At 43.0% G+C, this 21,768-nt stretch overlaps 2 protein-coding genes and 3 pseudogenes across 2 annotated transcripts in view; 3 read left to right on the top strand and 2 right to left on the bottom strand.

Annotated features, from left to right (window-relative positions):
• The window catches only part of TAF15 (TATA-box binding protein associated factor 15), a 345,012-nt gene that overhangs the window by 322,169 nt on the left and 1,075 nt on the right, over positions 1–21,768 (bottom strand). The gene's annotated exons all lie outside the window — the stretch shown is intronic.
• Positions 1,793–2,605, top strand: LOC126938288 (schlafen family member 11-like; annotated as a pseudogene).
• The window catches only part of SLFN12L (schlafen family member 12 like), a 41,353-nt gene continuing 25,583 nt past the window's right edge, over positions 5,999–21,768 (top strand). Inside the window, exon 1 of the mRNA XM_050764910.1 lies at positions 5,999–6,580. Coding sequence (XP_050620867.1) covers positions 6,255–6,580 — 326 coding nt within the window. The 5' untranslated portion in view covers positions 5,999–6,254. The remainder of the gene's footprint in view (positions 6,581–21,768) is intronic.
• On the top strand, positions 13,620–14,387 carry LOC126939462 (mitochondrial import receptor subunit TOM20 homolog; annotated as a pseudogene).
• On the bottom strand, positions 15,742–17,004 carry LOC126939525 (TAF5-like RNA polymerase II p300/CBP-associated factor-associated factor 65 kDa subunit 5L; annotated as a pseudogene).

Here is a 21,768-nt window from a genome sequence, read left to right as displayed (position 1 = left end):
GCCCCCCATCACTCTTAAGTTCTGGCCGGACTGAGCATTTCCCTCCCTCCCTCCCTTCTCTCTCTCTCTCCTTTCCTTTTCTTTCTTTCTTTTCTCTCTTTCTTTCCTTCCTTCCTCTCTTTCTTTCCTTCCTTCCTCTTTCTTTCTTTCTTTCTTTCTTTCTTTCTTTCTTTCTTTCTTTCTTTCTTTCTTTCTTTCTCTTTCTTTTCTTTCTTTCTTTCTTTCTTTCTTTTCTTTCTTTCTTTCTCTTTCTTTTCTTTCTTTCCTTCTTTCTTTCTTTTTCTTTCTTTCTTTCTCTCCTTTCTTCCTTCCTTCCTTCTTTCCTTCCTTCCTTCCTTCCTTCCTTCCTTCCTTCCTTCCTTCCTTCTTTCCTTCCTTCCTTCCTTCTTTCTTTCTTTCCTCTTTCTTCTCTGTCTGTCTGTTGTTCTTTTCTGTTAAGACGGGGTCTTTCTCTGTCACCTAGACTGGAATGCAGTGGTGCAATCACAGGCTCACATGATCCTCCCGCCTCAGCCTCCTGAGTAGCTGGGACTACAGATGTTCACCACCACTCCTGACTAATTTTTTAATTTTTACTTTTTAGAGATGGAGTCTTATTATGTTGTCCAGGCTAGTCTCAAACTCCTTGGCTCAAATGATCCTCCCACCTTGGCCTCCCAAAGTGCTAGGATTGAAGGCGAGAGCCATTGCACTGGCCTGAGTATTTCTTTATTGCTTTAATACACTATTTTCTTTGCTGATTTCAGGCCTTCTCACATACTATTCACTCTGATTTCATTGCTTTAATTCCTTCTCCTAATCATCGATTCCTTTACTGGGCTAATTTAGATCTTAGCTTAGATGCCTTTTTCTCCTGGAAGGTTTCCGTATTCATATTAGGTTGATGGTTGCTATTAAGTGCTTCCCCTTTCAGAGTACTTATTGTGCATTACTACAGTTGTTTTATTCAACCATATTTCCTCCAGACTATAAGCTCTGAGTGGTGGGGGGTATGTCCACCCTTGATTTGCTGCTGAATCTCCAGCCCCCAGCACTTAGCAGGAACTCAGTAAATATTTTTGCATAAATTAATAAATGTATTTTGTGTTTACCTACAGTCTACTTCTTTTTTTTTTTTTTTTTTTTTTTTGAGAGAAAGTTTCCGTCTGTTGCCCAGGCTGGAGTGTACTGGCATGATGTTGGCTCACTGCAACCTCCACCTCCCAGGTTCAAGCAATTCTCCTGCCTCAGCCTCCCAAGTAGCTGGGATTACAGGCGCCCACCACCACGCCCAGCTAATTCACCACGCCTGGCTAATTTTTGTATTTTTAGTAGAGACGAGGTTTCACCCTGTTGGCCAGGCTGGTCTCGAACTCCTGACCTCAAGTGATCTGCCTGCCTTGGCCTCCCAAAGTGCTAGTATTACAGGTGTGAGCCACTGTGCCCAGCCAAAATCTACCAGGCTGCAGTGCAGTGGCGCGATCTCAGCTCACTGTAATCTTCTCCTCCTGGGTTCAAGCAATTCTCCTCCTCAGCCTCCTGAGTAGCTAGGACTACAGGCGCCCACCACCACGCCCAGCTAATTTTTGTATTTTTCTTGGAGACAGGGTTTTACCATGTTGGCCAGGCTGGTCTTGAACTCCTGACCTCAAGTGATCTGCCTGCCTTGGCCTCACAAAGTGCTGGAATTATAGGTGTGAGCCACAACGCCTAGCTGAGATTCGTGTTTTAATCGTTTTATTTGCAGAATGAACATAAATCATCTTTGATGGTAGAATTATCTTACCCGGGCTTATTCATCCATGTAGGAGAAATGACTGTTGGAGAAGTAAATAGTAAAAAATTGCAGAAAACTCAGAAAGACCAAGAAAGGGTGTGAGTTATATGGGCCGCATGAAGTTTCTTAAACTCAGGGGAAGGAGTGATTCAGATGGCCAAGAAGGATGAGTGTCTCATGGAGATGGGACTGGATTTAGTACAGTCTCTGAGAGAGCTTATTCAGTCTTCAGATTTGCAAGCCTTTGTCGAGCCCAAGCAACAAGGAAGGTCTTATAACATTTTTGTTAAACGTTGGAGTAGTGATCCTTTCCCGGAAGACAGTTCCTTCAAGCCCCACAGTTGCAGCCTGAGATCTTCACTATACTGTAGATCTGGGACCTCTGTGCTTTTCATGGATTCAAGAAAGGCGTTCTATTCCCTAAAAACCAAGAAAAGGAATGCAAAAATCTTGGAGAAAGAATCTTCTGGTAAAAGTCTCGAGGTTATACATCAAGACCTCAATAACTTGGATCCTGCTGACTCAGTTTTCTAAAAAGACCATCTGGTATATGGTGAAATCTTGCCTTTTCCCGTATTTCAATTTGTAGAGTTTAAACAGTTTTCTGCCAAAACTGCCCAAGAACATGTAAAAAACACAATTCCAGTGTATGTGTCTGCATTTGCAAACACTGGGGGAGGCTATCTTTTTATTGGAGTGCAAGACAATTTGGCAATATCTATTGGAATTAAAAAATACATTTACCCTTTAGGACTTACATATACTTTTATATAATACACACACACACACACACACACACACACACGCACACACATGTGCCTGCATACATACCAAATATACAAGGTTATTCATAACAGCAAAAGATTGGGGGAAAAATCCCAAGTGTCCATCAATAGGGACTAGCTGAATATAATACATCCATAAAAGAGCATGTTCGATGTTTAAAAAAAAAAAGAATAAGGAAGTTCTTTGTGTATTGATATGGAAAGGTGTCCAGTGTATATTGCTAAGTTATTCTCATGTCACGTAATTGTTCTTTGTTTGCCTGTGGCAAGCAGAAGATTTGTGTAATGGAGGGAGCCTCATACTGATCTGTAAGTGATGCAAGAATTCTGCTTCAGGACAGGTAGCTCTAAGGGTCTCTCAGTCCAAGATGGCTGAAAATTCACTGTCGAAAAAGTGGGTACTTACTGTATAAGAAAGGAGAAAATATTTGTTTGTATTTGAGTAAAGAAATTTTGGAAGCATAGGCAAGAAACTTTAAAAAAGCGTCTGTAGTAAGTGAGAAGGGTGAGACTGGGAAGGCAGGAAATGGGAAGATGGGAGTAGGAGTGCTTTGGTATTTGGCATGGAATATGTTCTAAAATTATTATTATTATTATGTGAGACAGAATTTCGCTTTTGTCTCCCAGGCTGGAATGCAATGGCTCAATCTTGCACCAAAATTACGGGCCAAAGTACCGGTAATTCCTGCACTTTGGGAAGCCAAGGCGGGCAGATCACTTGAGATCAGGAGTTTGAGATCAGCCTGGTCAACATGGTGAAACCCTGTCTATTAAAAATACAAAAATTAGCCAGGCATGGTGGCATATGCCTGTAATCCCAGCTATCCAGGTAGCTGAGACACAAGAATTGCTTGAACCCAGGAGGCAGAAGTTACACTGAGCCAAGATCGCATTACTGTACTCCAGCCTGGGTAACAGAGTTCAAAAGAAAAGAATAGAGATGTTCTTAGTGCACTAATTGTTAGAATTGATTGACAATAATTTGGCTTCAGATTCAACATTGTCAGTGCTTCTCTTAGAAGAAAGATAATGACTGTCTCAAACAAATTTTGTTTATAACTGGGGTTATTGGTACTGAAGAAAGTCGGGCCTGGGGTGGTAGGTCTGAATCAAGTAGCCCCAAAGACCTTCCTCTTTTTTTTTTTTTTTTTTGAGACAGAGTCTTACTCTAATCTTGTCTGCTTTATTTCATTAAGTTGATCTTTAATCTCTGATATCCTTTCTTTTGCTGGATCGATTTGGCTATTGATACTTGTGTATGCTTCACGAAGTTCTCGTGCTGTGTTTTTCAGCTCCGTCAGGTCATTTATGTTCTTCTCTAAACTGGCTATTCTAGTTAGCAATTCGTCTTACCTTTTTTCAAGTTCTTAGCTTCCTTGTGTTGGATTAGAACGTGATCCTTTAGCTCGGAGGAGTTTGTTATTACCCACCTTCTGAAGCCTACGTCTGTCAATTCATCAAACTCATTCTCTGCCCAGTTTTCTTCCCTTGCTGGCGAGGAGTTGTGATCCTCTGGAGGAGAGGAGGCATTTTGGTTTTTGGAATTTTCAGCCTTTTTGCGCTGGTTTCTCCCCATCTTCATGGATTTATCTATGTTTTGTCTTTGATGTTGGTGACTTTCGGATGGGTTGTCTGAGTGGATGTGCTGTTCCTTTCTGCTTGTTAGTTTTCCTTCTAACAGTCAGGCCTCTCTACTGCAGGTCTGCTGGATTTTGCTGGAGGTCTACTCCAGACCCTGTTTGCCTGGGTGTCACCAGTGGGGGCTGCCTGTTCATTCCTTTGGAAACTTCATCCCAGAGGGGCACATGCCAGATGCCAGCCAGAGTTTTCCTGTATGAGGTTTTTGTTGGCCCCTACTGGGAGGTGTCTCCCAGTCGGGATACACAGGGGCCAGGGAGGCCATCCTCCCTGGAGGCCATCTGACCCTTAGCAAGCTCAAACGCTGTGCTAGGAGATCTGCTGCTCTCTTCAGAGCTGTCAGGCAGGTACACTTAAGTCTTCTGACACTGCACCCACAGCCGCCTCTTCCCCTAGGTGCTCTGTCCCAGGGAGATGGGGGTTTTATTTATCTCCCCCAACTTCTTAACATCTCTAAAATCTGGATGTGTCTCATAATAGATACCATCTCCTACTCACTGTCATCTAGGTTGCAGGCATAATCAAGTTGTGTGAACACCTGGTGTGAATGAGAAAGCACCGGCAACAATGAACAATAAACAATTACCAATAAAATTTGAGTAATTTCATTTGAAATTACCACTTACAAATCTTGATTCTGGTTTGTATTCTGACACTGCCACAACAGGGTAAAAACATTCTTGTTTTTCTCCCTTTGGACCCCATGATCATTGAAATATATATATATTTTTTTCAAAACAAGATCTGGCTCTATCTCCTAGGCTGGAGTGCAGTGGCATAATCTCAGCTCACTGCAACTTCTGCCTCCTGGGCTCAAGCAATCCTCCCACCTCAGCCTCCTGGGGAGCTGGGACTATAGGCTTGCACCATTGCGTCTAGCTCATTTTTGTATTTTTTCTAGAGACAGGGTTTCACCATGATGCCCAGGCTGGTCTTGAACTCCTGGGCTCAAGTGATCACCCATCTTGGCCTCCCAAAGTGCTAGGATTACAAGAGTGAGTCACCGTACCAAGCCTAAAATAAGTTTATAACTCTGTAGCACAAGTATATTCTCATGTCATGTAATTGTTCCTTGTTTGCCCATGACAAAGAGAAGACCTTTTGTAATGGGGGGAGCCTCAGATTGATCTGTATATGATGCAAGAATGTTTCAGGAAAGATGGCTTCAAGGGTCTCCCAGTCGAGGACTGCAGACAATTAACTACCAATAAAAGCTTTTTACATGACTCCCTCTTCTCTGCAAATATCGTGCTAATGAGTACCTTCTTCCTGGGAAGGCTCCTGCTACCCCCATCAGTGGGGACTGTTTAGGGACATTTGGAGATTCATACACTTTGAGAGTAGGATGGGGAACAGGACTCATCTTTTTCAAGCAGCTGCAATGAGCCAGACACTTTATGTTACTTCATTTATTCCTCTCCATAGGAAATGTGCTATTCTTAGTTTTGTTTTACAAATGAGAGAGCAAAGTCTCAGAGAGGTTAGGGAATTTCCCAAGGTCAAAGGTATAATAAACACATGGGTTTAGATGAGGCTTACCAGATATTTCAAAGCTTCTTTTCCTTTATAATTGTAACATAATGTTTATAGAAGAATATTTGAAATATCTGTAATTAATAATCAAATATATTAATCAATTAATTATAACTAATTGTCATAATCTGTATGATTCTTCTGCTTCCCCTAATTTATCATTCTTTTCACATCTAGTGCCACCAGGACATTTGCGATGTACTCTGGAATCCCTCTGGAAGGAGCTGTCCTCACGGCATGAAGGATTAGAGGAGTTAATAAATAAGCAAACACAACCTTTCTCCTGGGGAATTATGATCCTCTCTAGAAGCTGGGCTGTGGACCTGAATTTGCAGGAGAAGCCAGGAGTCATCTGTGATGCTCTGCTGATAGCATGGAACAGCCCTGGCAGGGCCAGGACTACCGCACTTGCACTGCTCTTACTTGGAAGCAGAACCTGGTGAACCTGGGGGGGCTACACCCGGAAGGTGTGTGTCAGGGCCAAGGTCCTCTGCCTGAGTCCTGAGAGCAGCGCAGAGGCCTTGGAGGCTGCAGTGTCTCCGATGGATTACCCCACGTCCTATAGCCTTGCGGGCACCCAGCACATGGAAGCCCTGCTGCAGTCCCTCGTGATTGTCTTGCTCGGCTTCAGGTCTCTCTTGAGTGACCAGCTCGGCTGTGAGGTTTTAAACCTGCTCACAGCCCAGCAGTATGAGATATTCTCCAAAAACCTCCGCAAGAACCGAGAATTGTTTGTCCATGGCTTACCTGGCTCAGGGAAGACCATCATGGCCATGAAGATCATGGAGAAGATCAGGAATGTGTTTCACTGTGAGGCACACAGAATTCTCTACGTTTGTGAAAGTCAGTCTCTGAGGAACTTCATCAGGTAAGCAATTGGACTTATGTCTCTAAGCATTATTTAATCTGGGTTTAATTTTCTCTGCTAAGTAACCTTGTTCCTTGAAAATTAAGTGGTAAAATTATCTGCGACAACAAACTGTGTTTAGGAGAGCAGAATGGGGTAATTTTTTCTACCTTTTTTAGCTAAAGAAAACTGACTCAGGTCGTTTTTCATTTTTTTGAGACAGAGTCTTGCTCTGTCACCCAGGCTGGAGTACAGTGGTGCCATCATGACTCACTGCAGCCTCAACCTCCTGAGGTCAAGCATTCCTCCCACCTCAGGCTCCTGAGAAGCTAGGACCCAGTTACATGCCATCATGCCTGGATAATTTAAAAATATTTTTTGTAAAAACACTATGTAGCCCAGGCTGGAGTGATCATAGTTCAGTGTATCCCTGAACTCCTGGGCTGAAGTGATCCTCCTGCCTCAGCCTCCCCAATTGCTGGGATTATAGGCATGAGCCACTGTGCCAGGCTCAATTGGGTTTTGATGGTGCCTGCCTACCTCTGCAATCTGGCTTTAGCTAGCTGGGACTTACTTCATTAAAGATCTGAAAATCCACCCAGCCATGGTAAAATAAAACAAAATGCTTTTAAAATTTAAGTTAACTTTTTATTTTAGAATATTCATAGACTTACAGAAAAGTTGCAAAGATAGTACAGAAAGTTCCTGTGTACCCCTCACTCAGTTCCCTCTTTCATTACTACATTACTGTGGTTCACTTGTCACAACCATGGTACAGTGCTGTGAACTAAACTCCACAATTTATCTGGATTTCCCAGTTTTCTCCTATTGTGCTTTGTCTGTTCCAGGATCCCATCCAGGACACCATATGACATTTAGCAGTTATGTCTCCTTAGCTTCCTTGGATCTATGATAATTTTTCAGACTTTATTTTTGAAGATCTGGATAGTTTTGAGAAGCACTGTTCAGGCATTTTGTAGAATGTTCCTTTTGGGTTTGTCTCATGTTTTTCTCATAGTTAGGCTGGAGTTACAGGTTGTCAACTTAAAAATCACACAATTTATACGTTTAGAAAGGAGATTTTATTTATTATAAAGTGTTACAACCTGCAGGCTGGCCATCCTGATTGGGGGGAAGCTTAGGCAGAAAGGCAGCACTTTGAGAGAAGGGAGGATGGAACAGGGATTTGTGCTGAATGGCTTGGGAAACTATACATATTCATCAGGTTATAGGAGGAGCTATGAATACTCCTGAGAGGGGGTTGTGCATATGCATGGAGAGTAAACATGCTTATCGTGTGTATTGTCCCACGTTCACTTTTTAGTAGAGACAACTTTTTTGTTTTTTTGAGACGGAGTTTTGCTCTGTCACCCAGGCTGGAGTGCAATGGTATGATCTCAGCTCACTGCAACTGCTGCCTCCTGGGTTCAAGGAAATTCTCCTGCCTCAACCTCCCGAGTAGCTGGGACTACGGGCGTGTGTCACCATACCTGTCTAATTTTTGTGTTTTTAGTAGAGACGGGGTTTCGTCATGTTGGCCAGGCTGGTCTTGAACTCCTGACCTCAGGTGATCCACCTGTCTCAGCCTCCCAAAGTGTTGGGATTACAGGCGTGAGCCTCCGCGCCCAGCCAATAGAGACTTAACTTTTATATGTATTACAATTGGACCCTATATGTTTTGACTTTTATATCTATTACAATTAGACCCTATACATCAAAAGTCTTTTCAGGACAAGAAGGCACTCAAGTGCTCAGACTCGAAACCAGCCAGAACCTGTCCACGGTTGGTGGTCTTGTTATTAGGAGAAAGTTACAAAATCAGTCTCTTGTCCAGTCAAAGCTGTAGTTATGACTGGTGGAGCAGGGGGTCAGTTGGTTCATGTCTGGCAGTGGATGAGCTGCAGTTGTTTTAATATTGCTTATCTCCAGGCCAGTGCTTGTTTAGCTGATAGAAGAAAAGAAAAAGCTTGTGGCCATTAGAACATAGTTTATTCTTTAAGTGTAGGGATGTGTGACTTAACTTGGTCCAATTTATAACTTGGTATCTTATTGCCACAAAGAGACTGTTTCATCAGTCTTATAATGTTTATTTTAATCTGAGTGCTGGTCAGTTGTTGTGTCTAAACTGCAAAAGAGAGCGGTTATAATGAGGTGCAGCTGACCGGCCATCCCATCATGCTTGCAAATTCAGCTTTTAAGGTTTTTCTGGGGTCCCCTTGGCCAAGAGGGGTTCTGTTCAGTGGTTAGGGGGCTTAGGATTTTATTTTTCATACTCAAGGTTTTCAAGAGGAGAACCACAGGGGTGAACTGTAATTGTCATCATATCATATCAAGCTTGTATGCGATCAACATGTCTTATCATGTTGATATTAACCTTGACCACATAAGTCAGGAAGTGTTTGCCAGGTTAATCCACTGTAGTTACTTTCCCTCCCTCAAATGTCATAAGTGCAGTTCACACTCAAAGGGTGGGGATTGAAGTGCCACTTCCTTCATGTGGGGAGAGAGGATGAAGCTATTATACATATGTTATTTGGAAGTCTTCTGTATAGGAGACCATTTACTCATTCATTCAATCCTTTACTCATATGAATGAACTTACAGGTACTTATTTAATATTTTGTGTTATATTTGAATACTACATTATTTATTTAGTTGCTCAAATTGTTCTAGTATTAGCCATTGGAAGTTCTTTCTTTTTTTATTTATTTTATTTTGCTTTAAGTTCTGGGATACATGTGCAGAACATGCAGGTTTGTTACATAGGTATATATATATATATTTTTTTTTTTGAAATCTGCATGTCTATTTTATTTCCATTAGAAAAATATTATCTATATTAAATTTTGGTCCACTTTCTTCTCCTTGACCTCAAATTTAAACACTTAAATTTTACTCAAGAAAGAGCAGAATCACATACCTGACATGAAAACTAAATCGTTCACATCATTAGTTTGAATTAGATATGTTCTTGATTATTTCTCAGGAATAATTACTCTTCTTTCCTACCTGTTATTTCTCTTTTATTTATATATGTGCCATGGTGGTTTGCTGCACCAATCAACCTGTCATCTAGGCTTTAAGCCCTGCATGCATTAAGTATTTGTCCTAATGCTCTCCCTCTCCTTGCCCCCCTACCCTCTGACAGGCCCCAGTGTGTGATGTTCCCCTTTGTGTGTCCGTGTGTTCTCATTGTTCAACTCCCATTCATGAGTGAGAACATGCGGTGTTTGGTTTTCTGTTCCTGTGTTAGTTTGCTGAGAATGATGGCTTCCAGCTTCATCCATGTCTTTGCAGAGGACATGAACTCATTCTTTTGTATGGTTGCATAGTGTGTATGTGCCACATTTTCTTAATCCAGTCTATCATTGATGGGCATTTGGGTTGGTTCCAAGTCTTTGCTATTGTAAATAGTCTGACAAAGGTCTAATATCCAGGGTCTACAAGGAACTTAAACAAATTTACAAGGAAAAAAAAAACAACATCAAAAAGTGGGCAAAGGATATGAAGAGACACTTCTCAATAAACATATGTGTGCATGTGTCTTTATAATAGAATGATTTATAATCCTTTGGGTATATACCCAGTAATGGGGATTGCTGGGTCAAGTGGTGTTTCTGGTTCTAGGTCCTTGAGGAATTGCCACACTGTCTTCCACAATGGTTGAATTAATTTACACTCCCACTGACATTGTAAAAGCATTCCTATTTCTCCACATCCTCTCCAGCATCTGTTATTTTCTGACTTTTAATAATCGTCATTCTAACTGGCATGAAATGGTATCTCATTGTGGTTTTAATTTGCTTTTCTTTAATGACCAGCGATGATGAGCTTTTTTGCATATGTTTTTTGGGTGCATAAATGTCTTTTTATTTGAGACAGAGTCTTACTCTGTCACCCAGGCTGGAGGGCAGTGGTGCGATCTCGGCTTACTGAAACCTCTGCCTCCCGGGTTCAAGCAATTCTCCTCCCTCAGCCTCCTGAGTAGCTGGGATTAAGGGCACCCGCCATGGCACCTAGCTAATTTTTGTATTTTTATAGAGATGGGGTTTCACCATGTTGTCCAGGGTGGTCTCGAATTCCTGACCTCAAGTGATCCGCCTGCCTCAGCCTCCCAAAGTGCTGGGATTACAGACATGAGCCACTGCACCTGGTCATAAATGTCTTCTTTTGAGAAGTGTCTCTTCATATCCTTTGCCCACTTTTTGATGTTTTTTTTTTTCCTTGTAAATTTGTTTAAGTTCCTTGTAGACCCTGGATATTAGACCTTTGTCAGATGGGTAGATTGCAAACATTTTCTCCCATTCTGTAGGTTGCCTGTTCAGTCTGATGATAGTTTCTTTTGCTGTGCAGAAGCTCTTTAGTTTGATTAGATTCCATTTGTCAATTTTAGCTTTTGGTGCAATTGCTTTTGTTTTAGTCATGAAGTCTTTGCCCATGCCTATGTCCTGAATGATATTGCCTAGGTTTTCTTCTAGTGTTTTTATGGTTTTGAGCTTTACATTCAAGTCTTTAATCCGTCTTGAGTTAATTTTTGTGTATGGTGTAAGGAAGGAGTATAGTTTCTGTTTTCTGCATATGGCTAGCCAGTTTTCCCAGCATAATTTATTAAATAGGGAATCCTTTCCCCATTGTTTGTTTTATCAGTTTTGTTGAAGATCAGATGGTTGTAGATGTGTGGTGTTATTTCTTAGGTCTCTGTTCTGTTTCATTGGTTGATGTATCTGTTTTGGTACCAGTACCATGCTGTTTTGGTTACTGTAGGCTTGTAGTATAGTTTGAAGTTAGGTAGTGTGATGCCTCCAGATTTGTTCTTTTTGCTTAGGATTGTCTTGGCTATGTGGGCTCTTTTTATGTTTACAGTAGTTTTTTTCTAATTCTGCGAAGAAAGTCACTGGTAGTTTGATGGGAATGGCATTGAATCTATAAATTACTTTGGCAGTATGGCCATTTTCACAATATTGATTCTTCCTATCCATGAGCATGGAATGTTTTTCCATTTATTTGTGTCCTCTCTTATTTCCTTAAGGAGTGGTTTGTAGTTCTTGAAGAGGTCCTTCATGTCCCTTGTAAGTTGTGTTCCTAGGTATTTTATTCTCTTTGTAGCAATTGTGAATGGGAGTTCACTCATGATTTGGCTCTCTGCTTGTATACTGTTGGTGTATAGGAATGCTTGTGATTTTTTTTTCTCTGCCCCAGCCCTAAAATCAGCCATTTCTCCATGAAGCTCTGGTTCCTTTTATTGAAGAGTGGCAAAACCAAGATCTGTGCCCTCACTGCTATTTGTTTGTTTGCTTAATTTGTTGATGTTGACTATTCTGGCTTTTGCCAGATGTCACTGTATATGGCTGCAGTGCCCATGGCACACATTAGCCATGTGTAGCAAATTAGTGCTTGCTATGTGGCTGGTCCAAATTGAGATGATATGTAAGTGTAAAATATACACTGGGATTCAAAAACTTAGTGTGATAAAGAATGAAAAATTACATGAATCATTTTAAATGGATTACATGTCAAAATGATAATATTTTGGAAATATTTAGTTGAATAAAATATTTTATTAAAAGTAATGCTGCCTATTTATTTTTACCTTTAAAAAATGTGCTTACTATATTAAAATCACATTTATGTATTGCATGATATTTCTGTTGGATGGCACTAGTATATGGATCATTAAAATAGGTCTGCTAATTGTTAAAATTAATCTGCTCTTCATTAGACTAGACCAGTGGCTCTTAATAGAGTGGGGGTGGGGGTGGGGGTGGTGGATTTTGCCCTCCAAGGGACATAATATCTGGAGATACTTCCGATTGTCACCACTTGAGGGGAGTGTGTTAATGGTACCTAGTGGGTGGAGGCCAGGGATACTGCTGAACATCCTAGAAGGTACAGGATAGCCCCCCACAAGAAAGAATTTTCCACCCCCTAATCTCAATAGTGCCAAGGCTGACAAATCCTGTACTATAAGAAGAAGGAGTATATTTCTATCCTCCTTAAATATGTATTCCAGAATGGAAGGGCAGAACTGGTTAGAGTTTTAATCTGATCACAGTGACGGAATGTTTTGCTTTAGGACAATTAATGCTGATGCACTGAGGTTCTTATATGCTGGGGAGCTGGAAAACGGAATGAAGAATCTTAGGGGATTCCATGCCCCCAGTAAGGACCCCAGTCTTTTTGATGCTGAAGTAATAGAGTTGCAAAAACTGTTCTTGTGAAGTGGTAGTGATATGTCGAAGACAACTAAGGGAAGTAGTTTCCTCAGAAAAGTAGACTATCTTCAGTGGATATTAGAAAATAAGGACATTAATGTCTCTCAAATTCTATGGTCCTATGTTGATCAGTTTCAAGATGTTACTAAGTATTTATATAAATCTAGTAGAGGGGGTCTCTAAGAATCCCAGGGAAAAATTAAGAAATTAAGCCCAAAACATCTAATTCTTTAAATATGCGAACTCTTTAAGAAACAGTGGCGGGGTGCAGTGGCTCACGCCTGTAATCCCAGCACTTTGGGAGGCAGAGGCTGGTAGATCATGAGGTCAGGAGTTCGAGACCAGCCTGGCCAACATGATGAAACCCCGTCTGTACTAAAAATACAAAAATTAGCTGGGTGTGGTGGCAGGCGCCTGTAATCCGAACTACTTGGGAGGCTGAGTCAGGAGAATCGCTTGAACCCGGGAGATGGAGGTTGCAGTGAGCCAAGATGGTGCCACTACACCCCAGCCTGGGCAACAAAGAGCGAAACTCTCTCTCAAAAAAAAAAAAAAAAAAAAAAAAAAAAAAAAAAAAATTGCTGGGCGTGGTGGCTGTGCCTGTAATCCCAGCTATGCGGAAGGCTGCGGTGAAAGGATCATTTGAGTCTGGGAGGCGCAGGTTGTAGTGAGTTGAGATCAAGCCACTGCACTCCAACCTGGAGTGACAGAACAAGAATGTGTCTCAAAAACAAACAAGCAAAAAATCAAAACAGACAAATAAACAAAAACAAAAACACTCTCCAGGCATGGAGAAAATAATATAAACTCAGTGGTAATCCTATACGCATGACTCTCTCTGAAACTTGCACAAATATAATAAATGCATTAACGATTTTAATCTTCAGAACCCTGAATCTTGCTTTCGGAGTGCCTGTCCTGCAGGCGTCGGGTCTGCGCGGCTCCCTGTGCTCAGATGGTTCGTGAGCATCAGCTCCTTTCCCCCACCGCCGCAGTCCACACTCCGTGTTCTGGGGAAAAGGCTGGGTCGGAACGGAGCTGTCGCCGCTGAGGTATGCGGAGCCCTCTTCATCGGGTACTGCATCTACTTCGACCGCAGAAGACGAAGTGACCCAACTTAAAGAACAGGCTTCCAGAGGAAAGAAAGAAACAGAAGCTGGCCGAGGAGAGAGTTGAGCTTTCCAAGTTTGCTGACCTTAAAGATGCTGAAGCTGCTCAGAAATTCTGCCTTGAAGAGACACAGCTTTGGTGAAGAGATCCTAGCTCAAGGTGTAGGCCACCTGACAAATCCAAGTGCTGTGTGTGGACAGCCACAGCAGTTACTGCAAGTGCTACAACAAACTCCTCCACCACCAGTGATCCAGATGCTTCTGACAAAGCCCGTACCAGTTAATCAGACACTTCAGCGCTTGGCTGAAGACAATGTGGAATGAGAAACAAATGTCAACATAATAAAATCTCAGTTAAAATACTTTAAAAATTCTTTTTTTTTTTTAATTATACTTTAAGTTCTAGGGTACATGTGGATAATGTGCAGGTTTGTTACATATGTATACTTGTGCCATGTTGGCGTGCTGTATACATGACGACCCATCAACTCGTCAGCACCCATCAACTCATCATTTACATCAGGTATAACACCCAATGCAATCCCTCCCCCCTCCCCCCTCCCCGTGATAGGCCCCGGTGTGTGATGTTCCCCTTCCCGAGTCCAAGTGATCTCATTGTTCAGTTCCCACCTATGAGTGAGAACACGCGGTGTTTGGTTTTCTGTTCTTGCCATAGTTTGCTGAGAATGATGGTTTCCAGCTGCATCCATGTCCAAAAATTCTTAACTTGGTAGTTGAGCATAAGGGCAAATATGCTTGTTATGAGCTATTCTATGCTGAAATCTACCAAAGTTAATGTTTACTTTGTGTAAATCCATTTGGTCTATTTTTTCCAGTGAAAAGCATATTTTGATGGAGATCTTTTCACTTTATAAGTACACTATGAGTTACTGAAATATCACAGATTTTGTTCATTTCTAAAACATGCGATTATAATGTACATATGGCCTTGCTTATGTTAAAAACACCCAGTGGTCAGTGTTGAAAAACAATATGAGGGGTGGTCTCCTCCCTTAATCTCAAAAAAAAAAAATTTTCTAGAAATTAAAGTTTCCACATGGGAATCAGACTCTTTACTCATCATAATGAAATCCTTGAATTATACTGTTTCCATTGCAATAATCAAAAATTCAAAGGCCATACTAACTGGAAGCAGACTCAGAAAATAGAAACAGGAAAACAATGGCTTAATTTAGTACATTCAATATTCTTGATATCCTTATCATTAACCATAATTTAATTAAAGTAATATATTTGCTCCTTAATTTTTCAACATTGTATAAAGAATTTTCCATCCAAAGTAACGTGAGGCGGAGCTACCTGAATTTCAGTGGCGATAAGACAAAAATATTTTGACCCACAGCTTTTGCAGGACCACTCTGAAGGAAAGTTAACCCTGTGAGGTTTAATTTCTATCTTCCTTGGCCTACATTTTTTCTAAGGTAGTGATTTTTGGTGACCTGAAACCCAAGCTGCGCCTGTCCTTTTCAATGACTAAGTGGTTACAAACCAAAAAAGATTGAACACTGACTGACGAGGGAGAGCTGGCAACTCTACTTCCTGTGTTACTTCTCAAAGTGGGGTCTGGGAACACCCTGGGGTACTTGGATCCACAGGATATGCACTGGCCTCAGAAAGGCAATACCATCCAGTGTGGTGAGGGTGCAGGGACACCAGTGTTCTCACTACTGCTGCTGAGACTGTGAAATGGTACAACTTTCTGTGGGAAAAGTAATATTCATTACAGTTTACAATGCAGGCCCTTCGACTCAGTAATCCTACTTCTAATTATTTATACCCGAGCAATTGTGCACACACATAAGTGCATATTTGCTGCAAATCTCAGCTAAAGTCATATTAGCTAAAGGTCTTTAATTAGGCTTAGGGTTGTTATCCACATTTCAGAGAGTATAAATACTACCATTCATTATTAATGTTAAGGCAATGTTGCTAAAAATTGTTTTTACACCTTAGGTTAGGCATGTGCAGGAATTCAATGGCTACAAGTTACATGGCATTAGTCTGGCTTTAGCTATATGATGAGGAAAATTAGGAAGTCCTTTATAAGATATGTCGTGTTTGGTAAGGACATTCTAAGCAAATTAGGAAGGCAGGTGCATGGAAGAAAAAATGGTATTCATACCTCCTCCTCCAGAATATCACAAGCCAAATAGATGTGGGACATGACTACTTGATGGGACTCTGATTTTAACTTCTTGGATTGTAAGCTCCAAAGTTTCATACAGCAGTTGTCAAATCCAGCAGCAAGCGGCTTGCTATTGGGGGAGATTTCTGCAGTGTTCAACAGCTGCTAGGTGTTATAGACGGCATAGAAGCAGATGGTAGTGAGGGAGGGAGGCCCATCCTTGACTTGCTTAATGCTCTCCTGTAAGACCTCCAGGGCAGCCTCCTTCTGCAGAATAGGGCTGGGCGTGTCAGGGGCGTCCAAATCGTTATTCTCACTTGGGGAGGAGCTGCCACTTGCATACAGCTGGTAGTCTGTTGTCTTGGCAGGCTGCACGTCCAGATGAATATGTAAGGTGAGGACTTTGCACAGGGCGATATTGTTGTCACTTTGGAGGTAGCAGATAAGGTAGTTGTAGCTGTCTTCTTGGAGACGGACCACCTACTTTTAATCTAGGAATACTCGAAGCTTGAAGTTAGATAGGATGTCCTGGATAGTTTGAGTGGTCTGTAGCTGCTCAGTGACCTCCTTCTGGCTAGCGTTCTGCAGAAACATTCCATGGAAGCGGCTGTAAAAACTTTCCACTGTGCTCTTTGGACCGTTCTGGACCAGGTTGAGATGAAGGTAGACAAAGAGAGGGTAGAGGAGAGGCTTCACTTCGTGGCTATGCTGTGAATCGGAATCGATGAGAAAAAATTCCGCTGTCGTCCAAACTGTACTTTATATTGCTGGGATTCTGCCTGGGGGCAGACAAGGGGCTGCAGACATTATGTTGGCACAACGAGATTCTGATTGTACTGTGAGATTGGCCACTATCTCTTCAGCAGTCTGTGGCAGCCGCGGTCCTTGCTTCAGGGGACCCTCTGAGTCCATGTACTGCCAGCGTTTGAGGTAGCAAGACACTACCATCTGGATCTGCTCTGTACGCACTCATTTCATGACTGAACATCCCAGGCGGCTCCGGCTCCTCCCACCGCGGCCCCCCGCAACCTCCACCTCCCGGATCGAGTTGCTTCCGCCTCCGTTGTCTCTGCTCCGACTGCCGGCTCAGCTGGGCCTCCGAGCCCCGCGCCCCTCTGCCCCCGCCGCCGCTCTGGGCGACCGCTCCCTGACTCTTTCTTTTAATTATTATTATTTTTTAGAGGGTCTCGTTATGTTGTACAGGCTGATCTCAGACTCTTGGCCGAAGCGATCTTTCCACCTTGGCCTCCCAAAGTGCTGGGATTACAGGCATGAGCCACCTCGCCTGGCCCAAGAATCCTTTCTTTACTAAGATTTTTCATGAAGATTTAGAGGGTCTTAGTATTATTTAGTAACAAAAATACAAGAAAATCAAATGTAATGCTTCTAAAGTTATACCCTTTGTTAAAATTGTTTCATGAATCCAAGGTTTACACAATGCTTATGAATCTTCTCCCTGATTCTCCCTGGGGTGAAATAAACATTTTCTTTGAAAATCCAAAGAAGGCATTTTCAAGACTGTCGGATTGCTTTGGAACTTCTAAAATAACTACACTTAGTTACCAAGTCAGACCAGTGTATTCCCTGCACTAAATAGAACAGTATGAGAATATAAACGTGGCCTTCCACTAAATGGGGTTATAATGGAAAGAATATTAGCATGCTATCTTCCCTGCTCAGCCTCCTGAGTAGCTAGTACTACAGACAGTGCTGCTAAGCCTAGGTGGCTAGTTTTGTTTGTTTTTGTTTTTTGATGGAGTTTTACTCTTGTCGCCCAGGCTGGAGTGCAGTGGTGCATCTCGGCTCACTGCAACCTCCGCTTCCCGGGTTCAAGCGATTCTCCTGCCTCAGCCTCCCTAGTAGCTGGGATTATAGGTGTGTGCCACCACGCCCAACTAATTTTTGTATTTTTGGTAGAGACGGGGTTTCGCTATTTTACCCAGCGCTAGTCTTGAACTCCTGACCTCAGGCGATCCGCCCATCTCGGCCTCCCCAAGTGCTGGGATTACAGGCGTGAGCCACCGCGTCCAGCCTAGTTTTGTTTTTTGTAGAGACAGGAGTCTAGCTTTGTTGCCCAGGCTGCCTAGGCTCAACCAATCCTCCCGCTTTGGCCTCCCAAATTATTGGGATTACCGGCCTGAGCCACTGTGCCCAGCCTACAGTGGCTTTTGATACCCTGGGAAAACACAGCTAATTACGTGCGCCTACAGAGTTATTCCATTTGTACCGTCAGAGTAACGTTTTCAGCCGTTCTATTTCTCTGGCAAAACATTTTGGGCCCTCGGTGACTTTTTGCTGAATGGGTGACCCGCTCCCTGCACAAAGCCAAAAGAATCACTTGAGAGCTGAGGGTCTGGGGAGGCGCAAAGAGAAGGCTGAGAAGGCGATCTTGCTTTCATACACCTGCAAAGGGAAAGAGGAGCGCTGCACTCTCTTATTCCTGGGGAGGACAGGAAAATGCTGCCACCGTGGAGACAGACGACTACTGCGTGGACTTTAAATCCAGGGTGGGCGTGGGGCAGCGCTGGGGCTGGATCTTCCGCCCCGCTCCTTCCAGGGAGAAGGGAAGGGAGTCGAGGTCATGAGGGGAGGGAAGGGAAAGGAGGCGCCGGAGGGACGATGGGGCGGTGGGAAGTCGGAAGAAGGAAGGGTCGCGAGGGAGGGAAACAGGTCCAGGAGGAAATGCGGGGCTTCATTTTTTAAGGTGGTAGTGGATGCGCTGGTGGTTGTACACTTTTTTGTATATCTGAAATATTTCATAATTAACATTTAATAAATCTTTTTTTTTTTTTTTTTTTTTTTTTTTTTTTTTTTTTTTTTTGAGACGGAGTCTTGCTCTGTCACCCAGGCTGGAGTGCAGTGGCCGGATCTCAGCTCACTGCAAGCTCCGCCTCTCGGGTTCACGCCATTCTCCTGCCTCAGCCTCCCGAGTAGCTGGGACTACAGGCACCCGCCACCTCGCCCGGCTAGTTTTTTGTATTTTTTAGTAGGACGGGGTTTCACCGTGTTAGCCAGGATGGTCTCGACCTCCTGATCCGCCCGTCTCGGCCTCCCAAAGTGCTGGGATTACAGGCTTGAGCCACCGCGCCCGGCCAAAATCATTGTTTTTTGAGTGGGTCTCACTCTTATCGCCAAAGCTGAAGTGCAGTGGTGCGATCACGGCCGATGCAGCCTTGATTTCCTGGGCTCGTAAGATTCACCCACCTTGGCCTCCCAAAGTGTCGGGATTACAGGCGTGAGCCACCGTGCCTGGACTAAGGAATAGTTCTGAACCTCATTCCCCAGGGATGGCCACAGGTGGTGTCGCCAGGATGTTTCCCTGGTAACTGGTCACGTCCTTAGTTCCCAGGGCTGCTCTCCTGCGTGCTGTGACAGCCATTTCGGGGGTGGGGGCGACCTCACTGCGCACCCAGGAATAGGCGAGACCTCAGCATCGGTCTGGTCTCGGTTTCCTGGTGGGGAATTTAATGCTCCTGAAGGCGCTGTAGACACTGTCATGTCTTGGCGTATTTGTTTTGTTTTGTTTTGTTTGTTTTTGTCTTTTTTTTCGAACCAGCTTTCTCCAGTCTCTTTCGCTCACGCTGCGCGCTTCAGATTCTGCCCTCATCCCAGCGGGTCTGGGGGTCCTCACCCTGACCAGTTGTTACTGGGTGCAAAGGCCAGCGCCCGTTGGTGTCAGATCTCGGTCTAATCCTTGCCTGCCCCGAAAAGGGTTGGGTGGGCACCAATCTCTGCCGCTCGCAAGCAGAAGCGGACTGGTGGGGGTGGGATGGGGTTAGGAGGTGGGCGCGGGCCTAAGCTTCTGAGCGCAGCACCCCACCCCGGGCAGAGTCAAAGAAGGCGCCGGGAGTGGAGACACCTGCAGCAGGAGTCTCAAGTCCCACGCTATTGCCCTGGGGGATTGTTTTGGCCTGTGTTCTGGAGATGTCACAAACTGGGCGGGAGACCACAGCTGCAGGAAAAGGCGGCCAGTGCACAGAGCCTGCACTCTATTGCTTTATATGTTACTCTAAAAATAGCTATATTGAGCTATAATCGACATACTTGAAACTGCATGTATTCGAAGTGTACAATATGAAGGATATCGACCTACCTAGAAACCCTTGAAACCATCAGGGCACTTAAGACAATGAACCTACGGGGAGGACTGGGTAAGGAGAGTGAAGCACTTGCTAGTCCAAAATTGAAGGGAACACCAAAGAAACACCACCTCTCAGTGAACAAGATAAACAACATTTAAAAAATCAAAATTAATGTGGCCAGGCGTGGTGGCTCATGCCTGTAATCCCATCACTTTGAAAGGCCAAGGCGGGCGAATTGCATGAACCCAGGAGTTTGAGACCAATCTGGGCAACATAGCAAAGCCCCATCTCTACAGAAAACAAACAAAAATGAGTCAGTGTGGTGGGGCGCCCCTGTAGTCCCAGCTACTCCAGTGGCTCAGGATCATCTGAACCTGGGAGGTGAAGGCTGCCTTGAGCAGAGATCAGGCCACTGCACTCCAGCCTGGGTAACAAAGGGATACCGTCTCAAAAAATAAAAATAACTAAATAAATACATCAAAATTAACGCAAAAATTGGTGATGAATAAAACATAAAAATGTTAAACAAACACAGGCTCCAACCCTGCCTTTGCCTGGCCATGTGTCACTTTCCTCACCCCCGTCCTGGCCCTGAACTAGTCCTCCTCCCACCACAGAAGCCCTCCCTCCCCTGCTCCAGCATGCTCCCTTCCTGCATCCTAAATCAGGTGCCTGTACATTGCCTGCTTCTGGATCCTCCCGACTGTCCCATTGGTTTGCTGGTCTATTTGTGTGCCCAGGCACATTGCTGTCGTATTAGAGCTTTCTTGTTTTTCAGGGTTGTTCAGCTATGTGTGCCTTATTGCACTGCCCAAGGCCTCCAGCACAAGCCGCAATGGAAGTGAAAGTAAAGAGTATCCTTGCCTCATTCCTATAACTCCTGGGAGAGTGTTTAATATTTCCTCATTGAGTGTGATTTTTAAAAGTTTGTGTTTTATCAATAACCTTTAACAGATTAAGGATATTTCTTTTTTTCTAAGAAATAATTTTCTTGATCCTTTACTATACAAAATTTATTCAGATTACACCCATTTGAAGTGGTAAGATCACAGCTAGAGAACAGGTCACCCTGTAACAAATCTATTTACAAAATCCGTCATAAAAGCTTTTTTTGTTGTTTTTTACATTATATTACATATTTTCTTTTTTAAACTAGCATACAGCACAAAGCTAAACTGATTAGTAGTTTGCCCACTCCCAGTTTTGGGAGAAATACTATCTTTTTACAAAATCACGTACCCCGTAGGAAAAGAAATTCCCACACCCTGACAATTGCCACCCGACTTACTCTGCAAGCCATCTTCCTTCAAATCCCTCCTTCTCATACACACAAGTTGTCATGCACACATTGAATTCTTATTTTCTTTTTCCAGAAAGCTTAAGCTTTAAATACTACAATTTTATTTACAGATCTACACGTACAACAAAAACGAAAACAAGAACCACAACAAAGACACAGGAAAAAAAAAAAAAAAAAAAGAAAACAAAATAACACTCTTAAAACATTACAAACCAGCTAGAAAGTATTCTGGTAATGTTTACAAATTAATTGCTATTTTTGTACAAAATTACTAAATAATGAAAATGTGAGTAGACTACATATCAACTTAAATAAAACGATTGCTATGCCCAACTCTCATATAAACACATACCTAACACT

This window comes from Macaca thibetana, chromosome 16 (assembly GCF_024542745.1).
Source record: "Macaca thibetana thibetana isolate TM-01 chromosome 16, ASM2454274v1, whole genome shotgun sequence".
Lineage (NCBI taxonomy): Eukaryota > Metazoa > Chordata > Mammalia > Primates > Cercopithecidae > Macaca > Macaca thibetana.
This window is presented reverse-complemented; position numbering and strand designations above follow the sequence as displayed.